At 46.2% G+C, this 17,292-nt stretch overlaps 1 protein-coding gene across 1 annotated transcript; it reads right to left on the bottom strand.

The window, feature by feature from the left end:
• Positions 1-576: 576 nt before the first annotated feature.
• Positions 577-9,495, bottom strand: LOC135442068 (coiled-coil and C2 domain-containing protein 1A-like; the record flags this gene model as incomplete). The annotated part of the gene is made up of 9 exons (XM_064701616.1): positions 9,477-9,495; positions 9,260-9,334; positions 8,942-9,092; positions 7,220-7,305; positions 5,993-6,046; positions 5,255-5,401; positions 3,674-3,970; positions 1,947-1,992; positions 577-771 (listed from the first exon to the last, which is right to left on the bottom strand). Coding segments are annotated over exons 2-9 (1,027 nt in total), but the record flags the coding sequence as incomplete, so codon positions are not given.
• Positions 9,496-17,292: the final 7,797 nt, after the last annotated feature.

The following is a 17,292-nucleotide window of genomic DNA, read 5'->3' as shown; positions in this document are numbered from 1 at the left end:
CTCCAAAATCCCACCAAAATCCCTCCAAAATCCCACCAAAATCCCAACAAAATCCCACCAAAATCCCTCCAAAATCCCTCCAAAATCCCTCCAAAATCCCTCCAAAATCCCACCAAAATCCCACCAAAATCCCACCAAAATCCCACCAAAATCCCACCAAAATCCCAACAAAATCCCACCAAAATCCCACCAAAATCCCACCAAAATCCCTCCAAAATCCCTCCAAAATCCCAGCAAATCCCAGCGAAATCCCAGCGAAATCCCAAAAAATCCCATCAAATCCCAAGAGATCATACCAAAATCACACCAAAATCACACCAATATCCCAGCAAATCTCAGCAAATCCCAAAAAATCCCATCAAAATCCCAGCAAAATCCCACCAAAATCCCTCCAAAATTCCACCAAAATCCCTCCAAAATCCCACCAAAATCCCAAAAAAATCCCAAAAAAATCCCAAAAAAATCCCAAAAAAATCCCACCAAAATTCCAACAAAATTCCAACAAAATTCCAACAAAATCCCAAAAAATTCCACCAAAATCCCACAAATCCCCTGTGCCCGGCCAGGACCGCTCACCTGGGCTGGAGATTGCAGGATCCTCCTCTGGTTGATCCTTTTTTAATTGATCCTTTTTTAATTGATCCTTTTTTAATTGATCCTTTTTTAATTGATCCTTTTTTAATTGATCCTCCTCTGATTGATCCTTTTTTAATTGATCCTTTTTTGGTGGATCCTTTGTTGGTGGATCCTTGGATTCCTCAGCCTGTGGATCTGCAGGAAAAGAGAATCCAAATCCCACCAGAACCCCCAAAAATTGAAGGGTTTGAACCCAAAATTGAGGGGTTTGAACCCCAAAATTTGAGGGGTTTGAACCCCAAAATTGAGGGGTTTGAACCCCAAAACTGAAGGGGTTTAACCCCTAAAATTGAGGGTTTGAACCCCAAAATTTAAGGGGTTTGAACCCCAAAATTGAGGGGTTTGAACTCCCAATTTGAGGGGTTTTACCCCTAAAATTGAGGATTTGAACCCCAAATTTGAGGGGTTTGAACCCCAAAATTGAGGGGTTTTACCCCTAAAATTGAGGGTTTGAACCCCAAAATTTAAGGGGTTTGAACCCCAAAATTGAGGGGTTTGAACCCCAAAATTGAAGGGTTTGAACCCCAAAATTGAAGGGTTTGAACTCCCAAATTGAGGGGTTTGAACCCCCAAAATTGAGGGGTTTGAACCCCAAAAATTGAGAGTTTAACCCTAAAATTGAGGGTTTGAACCCCAAAAATTGAGAGTTTTAACCCCAAACCTGAAGGGTTTTAACCCTAAAATTGAGGGTTTGAACCCCAAAACCAAAGGGTTTAAAATTGAGAGTTTGACCCCCCAAACTGAAGGATTTGAACCCCAAAAATTGAGGATTTGAACCCCAAAAATTGAGAGTTTTAACCCCAAACCTGAAGGGTTTTAACCCTAAAATTGAGGGTTTGAACCCCAAAACCAAAGGGTTTAAAATTGAGGGTTTGAACCCCAAAAATTGAGAGTTTTAACCCTAAAATTGAGAGTTTGAACCCCAAAACTGGAGAGTTTAAAATTGAGAGTTTGACCCCCCAAACTGAAGGGTTTGAACCCCAAAATTGAGGATTTGAACCCCAAAATTGAGGATTTGAACCCCAAAAATTGTGAGTTTGAACCCTAAAACTCAAAGGTTTTAACACCAAGTTGAGGGTTTGAACCCCAAAACCGAAGGGTTTAAAATTGAGGGTTTTGACCCCAAAACTGAAGGGTTTGAACCCCAAAAATTGAGAGTTTTAACCCTAAAATTGAGGGTTTGAACCCCAAAACTGGAGAGTTTAAAATTGAGAGTTTGACCCCCCAAAACTGAAGGGTTTGAACCCCAAAATTGAGGGTTTGAACCCCAAATTGAGAATTTCCACCCCAAATTGGGGCCGGGGTCTCACCGGGCTCAGCTCCTCGTCCCAGCGCCTCCAGCTGTGCCTGCAATTTCTGGAAAACCACAGGAAAATGGGAATTTGGGGGAAAATTTGGGATTTTTGGGGGAAATTCTGGGGGATTGTGAGGAAAATTTTGGGATTTTAGGGGGAAAATTTTGAGGAAAATTTTGGGATTTTTTGGGGGAAATTCTGGGGGATTTTGAGGAAAAATTTGGGATTTTTTGAGGGGAATTTTGAGGAAAATTAGGGGAATTTTTGAGGGAAAATTCTGGGGAATTCTGAGGAAAATTAGGGGATTTTTGGGGGGAAATTCTGAGGAAAATTTTGGGATTTTTGGGGGGGAATTTTGAGGAAAATTTTGGGATTTTTTGGGGCAAATTTTGAGGAAAATTTTGGGATTTTTTGAGGGGAATTTTGAGGAAAATTAGGGGATTTTTGAGGGGCAATTTTGAGGAAAATTTTGGTATTTTGGAGGAAATTCTGGGGGATTTTTGAGGAATATTTTGGTATTTTGGTGGGAAATTCTGGGGATTTTTGGGGGGAAATTCTGTGGAAAATTTTGGGGATTTTTGGGGGGAAATTCTGTGGAAAATGTTGGGATTTTTGGGGGAAATTCTGGAGGTTCTTGAGGAATATTTTGGGATTTTTGGGGGCAATTCTGTGGAAAATTTTGGGGATTTTTGGGGGCAAATTCTGTGGAAAAATTGGGATTTTTGGTGTGAAATTCTATGGAAACTTTTGGGTATTTTTGGGGGGGAAATCCTGGGGGATTTTTGAGGAAAATGTTGGGATTTTTGGGGGAAATTCTGGAGGTTTTTGAGGAATATTTTGGTGAGAAATTCTGGGGAATTTTGGGGAAAATTCTGGGGATTTTTGGTGGGAAATTCTGTGGAAAATTTGGGGATTTTTTTGGGAGAAATCCTGGGATTTTTGAGAGAAATGAGGGGAATTTTGGGGGCAAATTCTGGGGAATTATGAGGGCATCTTTTGGGAGAAATCCTGGGGAATTTTGAGGAAAATGAGAGGAATTTTTGGGGGGAATTTTGAGGAAAATGAGAGGAATTTTGGGGGGAATTTTGAGGAAAACTTGGGGATTTTTGGTGTGAAATTATGTGGAAAATTTTGGGATTTTGGGGGAAATTCTGGGGAATTTTGGGGAAAATTTTGGGAATTTTTTCGGGAAAATTCTATGGAAACCTTTGTGTATTTTTTGTGGCAATTCCGCGGGAAATGTGGGTATTTTTTGGGGTAAATTTTGGGGAATTATGAGGGGATCTTTTGGGGGAAATTCTGGGGAATTTTGGGGAAAATGAGGGGATTTTTGGGGGAAATTCTCTGGAAAACTTTGGGATTGTTGGGGGAAATTCTGTGGAAAATTAGGGGATTTTTTGAGGAGAATTTTGGGGATAACTTTGGTATTTTTGGGGATAAATTTTGAGGAAAATTTTGGTATTTTTTGGGGTAAATCCTGGGGGATTTTTGAGGAAAATGAGAGGAATTTTGGGGGGAAATTCTGGGGAATTATGAGGGGATCTTTAGGGGGAAATTCTGGAGGTTTTTGAGGAATATTTTGGTATTTTGGTGGGAAATTTGGGGATTTTTGGTGTGAAATTCTGTGGAAAAATTGGGATTTTTGGTGTGAAATTCTATGGAAACTTTTGTGTATTTTTTGTGGCAATTCCGCGGGAAATGTGGGTATTTTTTGGGGTAAATCCTGTTGGTTCTGGGCCTACCTTGGCCTCCCTGAAGTGGCTCAGGGCCGTGGCCTTGTCCCCGCTGCGTTTGGCCTGCAGGGCCTCCCTCTGCAGCTCCCGCAGCCGCCGCCAATCGGGGTCAATTCTGGGATCAATTCTGGGATCAATTTTGGGATTGGGATCGATTTTGGGGTCTGGGTGTGGATCCAGAGGGGGATTTGGGGCTGGGGGCTGCAGTGGGGACCCCCCAGGCCGGCCCAGAGCCACCGGAGGGGGAATCTCAGCGCGGTCGATCGGGATCCCACGGTGTGCAGAGGCCAGCAGCTGCTCCAGGGTCTGGGAATGGGAAAATTGGGAAAATTGAGGTGAAAATGGGGGAAATTGAGGTGAAAATGGGGGAAAAATGGGGGGAAATTGGGGGAGAAATGGGGGGGAAATTGGGGAAAAATGGGGGGAAATTGGGGGAGAAATGGGGGGGAAATTGGGGGGAAATTGGGGAAAAAAGGGGGAAAATTGGTGTGAAATTGGAGGGGAAATTGGGGAAAAATAGGGGGAAAATGGGGGAAAAATTGGGAGAAAATTGGGGGAAAATGGAGGAAAAATTGGGGAAAATTGGGGGCAAATGGAGGAAAAATTGGGGGGGGAAATATGGGGGGAAATGGGGGAAGATTGGGGAAGTGGGGGGAAAATGGGGGAAAAATTGGGGTGAAATTGGGGGAAATGGGGGGAAATGGGGGGAAAATTGGGGGGGAAATTGGGGGAAAAATAGGGGGAAAATGGGGGGAAGATTGGGGAAAATTGGGTGGAAAATGGGAAAATTGAGGTGAAATTGGGGAAATTGGGGGGAAAATGGGGGGAAATGGGGGAAAAATGGGGGGGAAATGGAGGAAAAATTGGGGGGGAAATTGGGGAAAATTGGGGGAAAATTGGGGGGGAAATTGGGGAAAAATGGGGGAAAATTGGGGAAAATTGGGGGGAAATGGAGGAAAAATGGGGGGGAAATTGGGGAAGATTGGGAAAGTTGGGAAAATGGGGGGAAATGGGGGGACAATGGGGTGAAATTGGGGTTGAAACAAGGGGAAATGGGGGAAATGGGGGAAAAATGGGGGAAATTGGGGAAAAATGGGGGAAGATTGGGGAAGAAATTCTGGAAAATTGGGGGGAAATGGGGAAAATGGGGGAAATTGGGGCAGAATTAGGGGAAAAACTGGGACAATGGGGTGAAATTGGGGAAAGTGAAATAAAACTGGGACAAGTGAAATAAAACCGGGAAAAATGAAATAAAACCGGGAAAAGTGAAATAAAACTGGGAAAAGTGAAATAAAACTGAGCTCAGAACTGGGAAAAGTGAGATAAAACTGGGAAAAGTGAAATAAAACCGGGCTCAGAAGTGGGAAAACTGGGATAAAATGGGACTAGAACTGGGAAAAGTGAGATAAAACTGGGAAAAGTGAAATAAAACTGGGAAAAGTGAAATAAAACCGGGAAAAGTGAAATAAAACTGAGCTCAGAACTGGGAAAAAGTGAAATAAAACTGGGGAAAGTGAAATAAAACCGGGAAAAGAAATAAAAACCGGGCTCAGAACCGGCAAAAGCAGCCCAAAGCGGTTGCCGGCCCACCTTGAGGCCGCGCTGGAGCCGCCGCAGCCGCGCCGCGTTCCCGTTCCCGGTCCCGGTGCTCCCGTTCCCGGTGCCGGCGTTGGCGATGGCGGCCCGGTAAAGCTCCGCCCGCTCCGACAGCTCGGCCAAGAGCGCCCCCGCGGGATCCTGCGGGAATAACGGGGATAAACTGGGATAAACTGGGATAAACTGGGAATACTGGAGTCCCGGGGCACTGGGAATACTGGGAGTACCAGAAATACTGGGAGCACTGGGAGCTCCTGCGGGACCCACCCTGGGATGGGCACTGGGATGAGCACTGGGATGGGACTGGGATGGGACTGGGACTGGGAGGGGCACTGGGATTGGCACTGGGATTGGAATGGCACTGGAATGGGACTGGGATGGGCACTGGGATCAGATTGGCACTGGGAGGGGCACTGGGATTGGAATGGAATGGGCACTGGGATCAGGATTGGGATTGGGATCAGCCTTGGGGATTGAGATCAGGATTGGGATCAGGATTGGGATCAGGATTGGGATCAGAACTGGGATTGGGATCAGGACTGGGATCAAGATTGGGATCGAGATCGGGATCAGGATCAGGACCAGGACCAGGATCAGGACCAGGATCAGGATCAGGATCAGGCCTGGGATCAGCACTGGGATTGAGATCAGGATTTGGACCAGGATGGGGATTGGGATCAGGATCAGGATTTGGATCCGGATCAGGATCCCCCCGGGCTCTCCCGGCCGTACCTGGGCACTCTCGGTGCTCTCGGGCCCCTCCTGCAGCACCTCCTGCAGCTCTGCCTGCACGGGACGGGATCAGCCCGGGCTGCCCAAAATACCCAACCCCCAAAATACCCAAAATCCCCAAAATACCCAATCCCCAAAATACCCAAAATCCAGATATCCCAAAATCCCCAAAATCCCCAATCCCCAAAATCCCCAAAATCCAGGGATCCCAAAATCCAGGGATCCCAAAATCCCAAATCCCCAAAATCCAGGAATCCCAAAATCCCCAAAATCCAGGAATCCCAAAATCCCAAATCCCCAAAATCCCAAATCCCCAAAATCCAGGAATCCCAAAATCCAGATATCCCAAAATCCAGATATCCCAAAATCCCAAATCCAGGCTCAGGAACCCGGGATCAGCCTGGGATCCCCAAAATCCAGATATCCCAAAATCCCCAAAATCCCAAATCCCCAAAATCCAGGGATCCCAAAATCCCCAAAATCCAGGAATCCCAAAATCCAGGAATCCCAAAATCCAGGGATCCCAAAATCCAGGGATCCCAAAATCCCCAAAATCCAGGGATTTCAAAATCCAGGCTCAAAGGTCCAGGATCAGCCTGGGATCCCCAAAATCCCCAAAATCTCCCAAAATCCAGGGATCCCAAAATCCCCAAAATCCAGGGATCCCAAAACCCAATGATCCCAAAATCCCGGGATCCCAAATTCCAGGGAACCCCAAATTCCAGGAACCCCAAATCCAGAAATCCCAAAATCCAGGAATCCCAAATTCCAGAGATCCCAATTCCAAGGAACCCCAAATTCCAGAGACCCCAAAATCCAGGAATCCCAAAATCCAGGAATCCAGGAATCCCAAATTCCAGAAATCCCAAATTCCAGAGACCCCAAAATCCAGGGAATCCCCAAATCCAGAGATCCCAATTCCAAGGAACCCCAAATTCCAGAAATCCCAAAATCCAGAAATCCCAAAATCCAGAGAATCCCCAAATCCAGAGAATCCCCAAATCCAGAGAATCCCAATTTCAGGGACCCCCAAAATCCAGGAATCCCAAATTCCAGAAATCCCAAATTCCAGAAATCCCAAAATCCAGGGAACCCCAAAATCCAGAGAATCCCAAATTCCAGGAAATCCCAAAATCCAGGAATCCCAAATTCCACCGAATCAAAAAATCCCAGAAATCCCAAAAATTCCAGAAAATCCCAAAATTCCAGGCCCAGCCCCCCCCTCACCATCAACTCCTCGTTCTCCAGATCTTCCTCCCCTTCCTCCTCCTCGGGAGGGTCCTGCAGGCACAGCTGGGCCAGGGCCTGCACATCTGGGGGGCACAAAATTCCCAAATTTCAGGGGTTTGACCCCAAAATTGGGATCAAACCTGGGGACACAAAAATCCCAAATTTGGGGGGTTTGACCCCTAAATTGGGATCAAATCTGGGGACACAAAAATCCCAAATTTGGGGGGTTTGACCCCAAAATTGGGATCAAATCTGGGGGCACAAAAATCCCAAATTTGGGATCAAATCTGGGGGCACAAAAATCCCAAATTTGGGGGGTTTGACCCCAAAATTGGGATCAAATCTGGGGGCACAAAAATCCCAAATTTCGGGGGTTTGACCCCAAAATTGGGATCAAACGTGGGGGCACAAAAATCCCAAATTTCAGGGGTTTGACCCCAAAATTGGGATCAAATCTGGGGGCACAAAAATCCCAAATTTGGGATCAAATCTGGGGGCACAAAAATCCCAAATTTGGGGGGTTTGACCCCAAAATTGGGATCAAATCTGGGGGCACAAAAATCCCAAATTTCGGGGGTTTGACCCCAAAATTGGGATCAAACGTGGGGGCACAAAAATCCCAAATTTCAGGGGTTTGACCCCAAAATTGGGATCAAATCAGGGGGCACAAAAATCCCAAATTTGGGGGGTTTGACCCCAAAATTGGGATCAAATCTGGGGGCACAAAAATCCCAAATTTGGGGGGTTTGACCCCAAAATTGGGATCAAATCTGGGGGCACAAAAATCCCAAATTTGGGGGGTTTGACCCCAAAATTGGGATCAAATCTGGGGGCACAAAAATCCCAAATTTGGGGGGGTTTGACCCCAAAATTGGGATCAAACCTGGGGGCACAAAAATCCCAAATTTCGGGGGTTTGACCCCAAAATTGGGATCAAATCTGGGGGCACAAAAATCCCAAATTTCAGGGGTTTGACCCCAAAATTGGGATCAAATCTGGGGGCACAAAAATCCCAAATTTGGGGGGTTTGACCCCAAAATTGGGATCAAATCTGGGGGCACAAAAATCCCAAATTTTGGGGGTTTGACCCTAAATTTCAAGGGGGAGGGGAGGGGGATTTACCTCACTGGGGGAGTCCCAACCCCAATTTTGGGGGTCACAACCCTAATTTGGGGCAATTTTGGGGGTATTTACCTGTCTGGAGGGGTCCCAGCCCAAATTTTGGGGATCCCAACCCCAATTTGGGGGGGATTTACCTCACTGGGGGGGTCCCAAACCCAATTTTGGGGGTCACAAATTCAATTTTGGGGGGTCCCAACCTCAATTTGGGGCATTTCCAGGGGTATTTACCTGTCGGGGGAGGGTCCCAACCCCAATTTTGGGGGTCACAAATTCAATTTTGGGGGTCACAAACCCATTTTTGGGGGTCACAAATTCAATTTTGAGGGTCCCAACCCCAATTTTAGGGGTCACAAATTCAATTTTGGGGCAATTTCAAGGGGGATTTACCTCACTGGGGGAGTCCCAAACCCAATTTTGGGGGTCACAAATTCAATTTTGGGGGGGATTTACCTCACTGGGGGGGTCCCAAACCCAATTTCGGGGTAATTTCAAGGGGGATTTACCTGTCTGGGGCGGTCCCAAGCCCATTTTTGGGGGTCACAAATTCAATTTTGGGGGTCCCAACCCCAATTTTGGGGCATTTCCAGGGGTATTTACCTGTCGGCGGGGGTCGCTGCCCGCTCTCCGGTCCGTCCCGGCCCCGCAGCAGCCGCAGCAGCTCCGCCTCCAGCGCCGCCTCCCCGTCCCCGTCCCCGTTCCCGTTCCCGTTCCCGTTCCCACCGGCACCGGGAGCCGCCAGCAGCCCCAGCTGGGGAGGGGTTCAAGGACCCCAAAAAGGGGATTTGGAGATTTAAGGACCCCCAGGAGGGGATTTAGGGACCCCCAGGAGGGGATTCAGGAGCCCCCCAAGGGACAGGAGGGGATTCAGGGACCTCCCCCAGCCCCAATTTCGGGGGTCCCGGGGGTCTCACGCACCTGCCTGGCCATGGCCGCCCCCCGGCCCGGGACCCTCCCGGCTCTGCTCATGGCTCCGCGTCCCGCCGGGCCGAGCTGGGATAGGTGAACAGAGACCCTCACTCTGATTTAAACCCCCCAAATCCCCCTCAGAGCCCCCCGCGCCCCTCACAAGGCCCCGCCGCGGCTTTCCCGCCTCTCGGAGCGCCGTCACCCCTCAGCCGTCCGCAGGCCTCACCCCCCGACCCCGCTGCCGCGGTTTATCCCGGTTTTATCCCGGTTTTTCCCGGTTTTATCCCGGTTTAGCCTCACTCACTTCCTGCTCCGCCGGCCGCTGTCAACACCCGGCGCTTTACGGCAGCGCCGTCGCAAAAGAGCCGCTGTCGTAAAGGCCGCTCTGTTGCTTTGCGGCGCCGGAGAACTACAACTCCCAGCGTGCCCCGCGGCCGGCGAGAAAAAAGGCGGGAAAAACGTGAGGGGAGGCCGTGGGCGGAATGCCCAGAGGTGGAAAATGGGTTGAAAATTCCACGATTTTCACCTAAAATCCAAGGGGTTTAGGGTTTTATGTTGCGGTTGTGCCTTAAGAGGAGCTGGGGGGTGTTTTATTGTATTTATTTGGGCTATGAGGGCGTTGAGCGCTGTGAGGGCGTTGAGGGTTGTGAGGGGATAAAAATGGCTGCCGCGGCCTGAGGGGAACTGGGGCGGTGCAAAATGGAGAGCTGAGGTAATTTGGGGTAATTTGGAGTAATTTGGGGTAATTTGGGTTGTTTGTCCTTCTTAGATAGCGCCAGGATGGGGAAACGCAGGAGCCACCCAACCCCAGGTAAAATAAAACCACCCAAATATCCCAATTTGGGCCCACAATGACCCAACTGGGGCCATTTCCCCCATCTGGGAGACCCGTCTAGATCCAAACCGATTTCCTTTTTCCCTTTCCATCCAAAAAAATTTTCCTTTTTCCCTCACACACAACAGGCGACAGGAAATTCCACGCTCCCAAAGCCAAGAGAATCCTTCAGGAAGCCCCAGGAGCTGAACCCCATGGAGATCCTGCTGGGATAGATCCCAAAATCCCAACAGGGGAAAAAACTCCTCAAATTGGGGTTTTTAATGTGATTTTTCAGGAAGGGAGAGACGAGGAAATTGGAGGTGGCAAAACGCTGGGATCACCAAAACAGAGCGTTTCCCATGGGGTGGAAAAGAATAATCTGGAATTGCCTCAGGTGGGAATTTTGGAAGCGGATGGGGCAGGAAAGGATGGGTTGGTGTCACCAAAACCAGGAATTTCGGATGGGGCAGGAGAGAATTGTGGAGAATCGCCAAAAACAGCAGGTTTGGAGGTGGATGGAGCAGGAGAACGGGAGATGGAGCCGCTGAAAATGGGAATTTTGGGTGGAAAAGGAAAGGAGCAGATGGAGTCACCAAAAATGGGAATTTTGGAGGTGGATGAGGGAAGAGAGAAGCAGATGGAGACACCAAAAATGGGAATTTTGGAGATGGATGGAGCAGGAAAAGAGCAGATGGAAACACCAAAAATGGGAATTTTGGAGATGGATGGGGCAGGAGAAGAGAAGATGGAAACACCAAAAATGGGAATTTTGGATGGAACAGGAAAGGAGCAGCTGGAAACACCAAAAATGGGAATTTTAGAGGTGGATGAGGGAAGAGAGGAGCAGATGGAAACACCAAAAATGGGAATTTTGGATGGAGCAGGAAAGGAGCAGATGGAAACACCAAAAATGGGAATTTTGGAGATGGATAGGGCAGGAGAGGAGCAGATAGAAACACCAAAAATGGGAATTTTGGATGGAGCAGGAGCGAATCAGCTGGAATCACCAAGACCAGGGATTCCAGATGTGGATGGAGCACGAGAAGAGAAGATGGAAACACCAAAAATGGGAATTTTGGATGGAATGGGAGAAGATCCACTGGAAACACCAAAAATGGGAATTCTGGAGGTGGATGGGGCACGAGAAGAGAAGATGGAAATATCAAAAATGGGAATTTTGGAGATGGATGGAGCAGGAAAAGAAAAACTGGAGTCACTGAAAGTGGAAATTTTGGATGGAGCAGGAGAGGAGCAGCTGGAAACACCAAAATCAGAGATTTTGGAGGTGGATGGGGCAGGAGAGGAGCAGATGGAAACACCAAAAATGGGAATTTTGGATGGAACAGGAGAGGATCCACTGGAAACACCAAAAATGGGAATTTTGGATGGAACGGGAGAGGAGCAACTGGAATTACCAAAACCAGGAATTTTGGAGGTGGATGGGGCAGGAGAAGAAGAACAGATGGAAACACCAAAAATGGGAATTTTGGAGGTGGATGGAGCAGGAGAAGAGAAGATGGAAACACCAAAAATGGGAATTTTGGATGGAACAGGAAAGGAGCAGATGGAAACATCAAAAATAGGGATTTTGGATGGGGCAGGAGAAGAAGAACAGATGGAGACACCAAAAATGGGAATTTTGGATGGAACAGGAAAGGAGCAGCTGGAAACACCAAAAATGGGAATTTTGGAGGTGGATGGAGCAGGAGAAGAGAAGATGGAAACACCAAAAATGGGAATTTTGGATGGAGCAGGAGAGGATCCACTGGAATTACCAAAAATGGGAATTTTGGAGATGGATGGGGCAGGAGAAGAAGAACAGATGGAAACACCAAAAATGGGAATTTTGGATGGAGCAGGAGAAGATCCACTGGAATTACCAAATCCAGGAATTTTGGAGGTGGATGGAGCACGAGAAGAACAGATGGAAACACCAAAAATGGGAATTTTGGATGGAACGGGAAAGGAGCAACTGGAATTACCAAATCCAGAAATTTTGGAGGTGGATGGGGCAGGAGAAGAGAAGATGGAAACACCAAAAATGGGAATTTTGGATGGAGCAGGAGAAGATCCACCGGAATTACCAAAAATGGGAATTTTGGAGATGGATGGAACAGGAAAGGAGCAGATGGAAACACCAAAAATGGGAATTTTGGATGGAGCAGGAGAGGATCCACTGGAAACACCAAATCCAGGAATTTTGGAGATGGATGGGGCACGAGAAGAGAAGATGGAAATATCAAAAATGGGAATTTTGGAGATGGATGGGGCAGGAGAAGAGAAGATGGAATCACCAAAAATGGGAATTTTGGATGGAACAGGAAAGGAGCAGATGGAAACATCAAAAATGGGAATTTTGGATGGAGCAGGAAAGGAGCAGATGGAACCACCAAAAATGGGAATTTTGGATGGAACAGGAGAGGATCCACTGGAAACACCAAAAATGGGAATTTTGGATGGAATGGGAGAAGATCCACCGGAATTACCAAAAATGGGAATTTTGGATGGAGCAGGAGAAGATCCACTGGAAACACCAAAATAGGAATTTTGGAGATGGATGGGACAGGAGAAGAAGAGCAGATGGAGACACCAAAAATGGGAATTTTGGATGGAGCAGGAAAAGAAGAACAGCTGGAGCCAAAGTGGGAAATTGCCGAACCGGGAATTTTGGGGCAGAAGGAACCGGAATCGGCAGCACCGGGGGAGAAGGTACAGCTGGGGGGGGGCAACTGGGACCCCTCCCCACCCAAACTGGGATCCAGAGACCCCTCCCCAATCCCAAACTGGGACCCCTCCCCATCCCAAACTGGGACCCCTCCCCATCCAAACTGGGATCCAGAGACCCCTCCCCAGTCCCAAACTGGGACCCCTCCCCAATTTCCAACTGGGACCCCTCCCACCCAAACTGGGACGCTCCCATCCAAACTGGGATCCAGAGACCCCTCCCCAATCCCAAACTGGGATCCAGGGACCCCTCCCCGTCCCAAACTGGGACCCCTCCCCAATCCCAAACTGGGATCCAAGGACCCTCCCCATTCAAACTGGGACCCAGAGACCCCTCCCCATCCCAAACTGGGATCCAGAGACCCTCCCCAGTCCCAAACTGGGACCCAGAGACCCCTCCCCACCCAAACTGGGATCCAGGGACCCCTCCCCACCCAAACTGGGACCCCTCCCCAATCCCAAACTGGGACCCCTCCCCAATCCCAAACTGGGACCCCTCCCCACCCAAACTGGGACCCAGAGACCCCTCCCCACCCAAACTGGGATCCAGAGACCCCTCCCCAGTCCCAAACTGGGACCCAGAGACCCCTCCTCAATCCCAAACTGGGACCCCTCCCCAATCCCAAACTGGGATCCAGAGACCCCTCCCCATCCCAAACTGGGATCCAGGGACCCCTCCCCGTCCCAAACTGGGACCCCTCCCACACAAACTGGGACCCCTCCCCACCCAAACTGGGATCCAGGGACCCCTCCCCAATTTCCAACTGGGACCCCTCCTCAATCTCAAACTGGGATCCAGAGACCCTCCCCATCCAAACTGGGATCCAGGGACCCCTCCCCATCCCAAACTGGGATCCAGAGACCCCCTCCCACCCAAACTGGGACCCAGAGACCCCTCCCAACCCAGAGACCCCTCCCCAATCCCAAACTGGGACCCAGAGACCCCTCCCCATCCAAACTGGGATCCAGGGACCCCTCCCCAACCCAGAGACCCCTCCCCACCCAAACTGGGACCCTCCCCATCCCCATCTGGGACCCCTCCCCAATTTCCAACTGGGATCCAGGGACCCCTCCCCACCCAAACTGGGACCCCTCCCCACCCAAACTGGGACCCTCCCCAATTCCAGAGACCCCTCCCCATCCAAACTGGGATCCAAGGACCCCTCCCCAATCCCAAACTGGGACCCCTCCCCATTTTCTCTCTCCCCCAGCCCTGGCCCAGCCCAGGCCCGAGCCAGCCCAGAGCCGCAGCCAACACCCCCTGGCCAAGGTGGGTGAGCCCAGACAGCCCAAAACTCCCATTTTTAACCCCAAATCCCCGGTTTGAGGGTTTGGGATTAATTTTGGGGGTTTTGGGATTTTTTTGGGGTTTTTTTTTTTCCTTTTTAGCAGCTCCAAAGCCGCGGAACCGTCGGACGCCACCGACGCCATCCGGGGGCTGATCCGGGAGCTCTCGGACCTCAAGTGAGTCCCAAACCCAAACTGGGGGAATTGGGGGGAATTTGGGGGAATTTGGGGTGAATTTGGGGTGAATTTGGGTGGTTTTGGGGTGGATTTTGGTGTCAATTTGGCGTCAATTTGGTGTGAATTTGGGTGAATTTGGGGTGAATTTGGGTGAATTTGGATTATTTGGGTGTGAATTTGGGTGAATTTGGGGCTGAATTTGTGGTGAATTTGGGGTTGAATTTTGGATGATTTGGGTGTGAATTTGGGGTGAATTTTTAGTGAATTTGGGGGTGAATTTGTGTGAATCTTGGGGTGAATTTGTCTGAATTTATTGTGAATTTAGGGGTGAATTTGGGTGATTTTGGTGTGAATTTGTGGTGAATTTGGGTGATTTTGGGTGATTTTGGTGTGAATTTGGGTGAACCTGGGTGAATTTTTAGTGAATTTGGGGTGAATTTTTAGTGAATTTTGGGGTGAATTTGTGTGAATTTGGGGTGAATTTGGGGGTGAATTTGTGTGAATTTTTAGGTTAATTTCTGTGATTTTGGGGTGAATTTTGGTGTGAATTTGGGGGTGAATTTGTCTGGATTTATTGTGAATTTGGGGGTGAATTTTTACTGAATTTTGGGGTGAAATTTTAGTGAATTTTGGGGTGAATTTGGGGGTGATTTTGGGGTAAATTTTGGGCTGAATTTGTGTGAATTTTGGTGTGAATTTTGGTGTGAATTTGGGTGTGAATTTCTGTGAATTTTGGTGTGAATTTGTGTGAATTTTTACTGAATTTTGGTGTGAATTTGTCTGAATTTTTAGTGAATTTGGGGGTGAATTTTTAGTGAATTTGGGGGTGAATTTTGGGCTGAATTTCTGTGAATTTTGGGTTGAATTTGGGGGTGAATTTGGGGGTGAATTTGGGTGAATTTTTACTGAATTTTGGGGTGAATTTGGGGGTAAATTTCTGTGATTTTGGTGTGAATTTGGGGTGAATTTGGGTGTGAATTTGGGATGAATTTTTAGTGAATTTGGGGGTGAATTTTTAGTGAATTTGGGTGTGAATTTGGTGTGGATTTGTGGGTGAATTTTGGTGTGAATTTGGGGGTGATTTTGGGCTTAATTTTGGGCTGAATTTCTGTGAATTTTGGTGTGAATTTGGGGTGATTTTTTAGTGAATTTGGGGGAATTTGGTGTGGATTTGTGGGTGAATTTGGGTGAATTTAGGGGTGAATTTGGTGTGAATCTGGGTGTGAATTTGGGGGCGAATTTGGGCTGAATTTTGGGGGTGAATTTGGGTGATTTTGGTGTGAATTTGGGGGTGAATTTTTACTGACTTTTGGGGTGACTTTGGGTGATTTTGGTATGAATTTTGGGCTGAATTTCTGTGATTTTGGTGTGAATTTGGGGGTGATTTTGTCTGAATTTATTGTGAATTTGGGGGTGAATTTGTGTGAATTTGGGGGTGAATTTTTACTGAATTTTGGGGTGAATTTAGGGTGAATTTTGGGCTGAATTTCTGTGAATTTGGTGTGAATTGGTGTGAATTTGTGAGTGAATTTGTAGTGAATTTGGGGTGAATTTGGGTATGATTTTGGTGTGAATTTGGGTTTAATTTGGGGCTGAATTTTGGGCTGAATTTCTGTGAATTTTGGTGTGAATTTGGGGGTGAATTTCTGTGAATTTTGGTGTGAATTTGGGCTGAATTTCTGTGATTTTGGTGTGAATTTTGACCTCCCCATTCCCCCCGCAGCCGCCTGGCCATGGGCGCCCAGCGGGGGCTGGAGATGCTCAGGAGGGCAAAGCCCAAACCCCGGCGGGGCCGCAGGAGGTGAGCAAGGCTGGAAATGCCATTAAATTTATATCATTCTGGTTTATTTTATATAAATTTATATCATATCAGCATGGAAATATAATTATATTCTATAATTCTGGGTTATTTAATGTAAATTTATATCATATCGGCATGGAAATATAATTATATTCCATAATTCTAGTTTTATTTTATATAAATTTATATCATATTGGTGTGGAAATGCCATTGTATTCCATAATTCTGGGTTTATTTAATATAAATTTCTACCATACCGGTGTGGAAATGTTATTATATTCTATAATTCTGGGTTATTTAATGTAAATTTATATCATATTGGTGTGGAAATGCCATTATATTCTGTAATTCTGGGTTTATTTAATATAAATTTTTATCATATCGGTGTGGAAATGCCATTGTATTCCATAATTCTGGTTTTATTTCATATAAATTTATATCATATCGGCCTGGAAATATAATTGTATTCCATAATTCTGGGTTTATTTAATATAAATTTCTATGATATCGGTGTGGAAATATCATTATATTCTATAATTCTGGTTTATTTAATATAAATTTATATTGGTGTGGAAATATAATTATATTCTATAATTCTGGGTTATTTAACATAAATTTATATCATATCGGTGTGGAAATATAATTATATTTCATAATTCTAGTTTTATTTAATATAAATTTCTATCATATTGGTGTGGAAATATAATTATATTCCATAATTCTGGGTTATTTTATATAAATTTATATCATATCGGTGTGGAAATGGCATAATATTCTATAATTCTGTGTTATTTAATATAAATTTATATTGGTGTGGAAATATAATTATATTCCATAATTCTAGTTTTATTTAATATAAATTTCTATCATATCGGTGTGGAAATATAATTATATTCTATAATTCTGGGTTGTTTAATGTAAATTTATATTGGTGTGGAAATATAATTATATTTCATAATTCTGGTTTTATTTAATATAAATTTATATCATATCGGTGTGGAAATATAATTATATTCCATAATTCTGGGTTGTTTAATGTAAATTTATATTGATGTGAAAATATAATTATATTCTATAATTCTGGGTTATTTAATGTAAATTTATATTGGTGTGGAAATAGCATTATATTCCATAATTCTGGGTTTATTTAATGTAAATTTATATTGGTGTGGAAATATTATATTCTATAATTCTGTGTTGTTTAATGTAAATTTATATTGGTGTGGAAATATAATA

The sequence above is a fragment of the Zonotrichia leucophrys genome, unplaced genomic scaffold (genome assembly GCF_028769735.1).
Source record: "Zonotrichia leucophrys gambelii isolate GWCS_2022_RI unplaced genomic scaffold, RI_Zleu_2.0 Scaffold_989_18000, whole genome shotgun sequence".
Taxonomy (NCBI): domain Eukaryota; kingdom Metazoa; phylum Chordata; class Aves; order Passeriformes; family Passerellidae; genus Zonotrichia; species Zonotrichia leucophrys.
The sequence above is the reverse complement of the archived record's forward strand: the minus strand, read 5'-3'. Positions and strand labels throughout refer to the sequence as shown.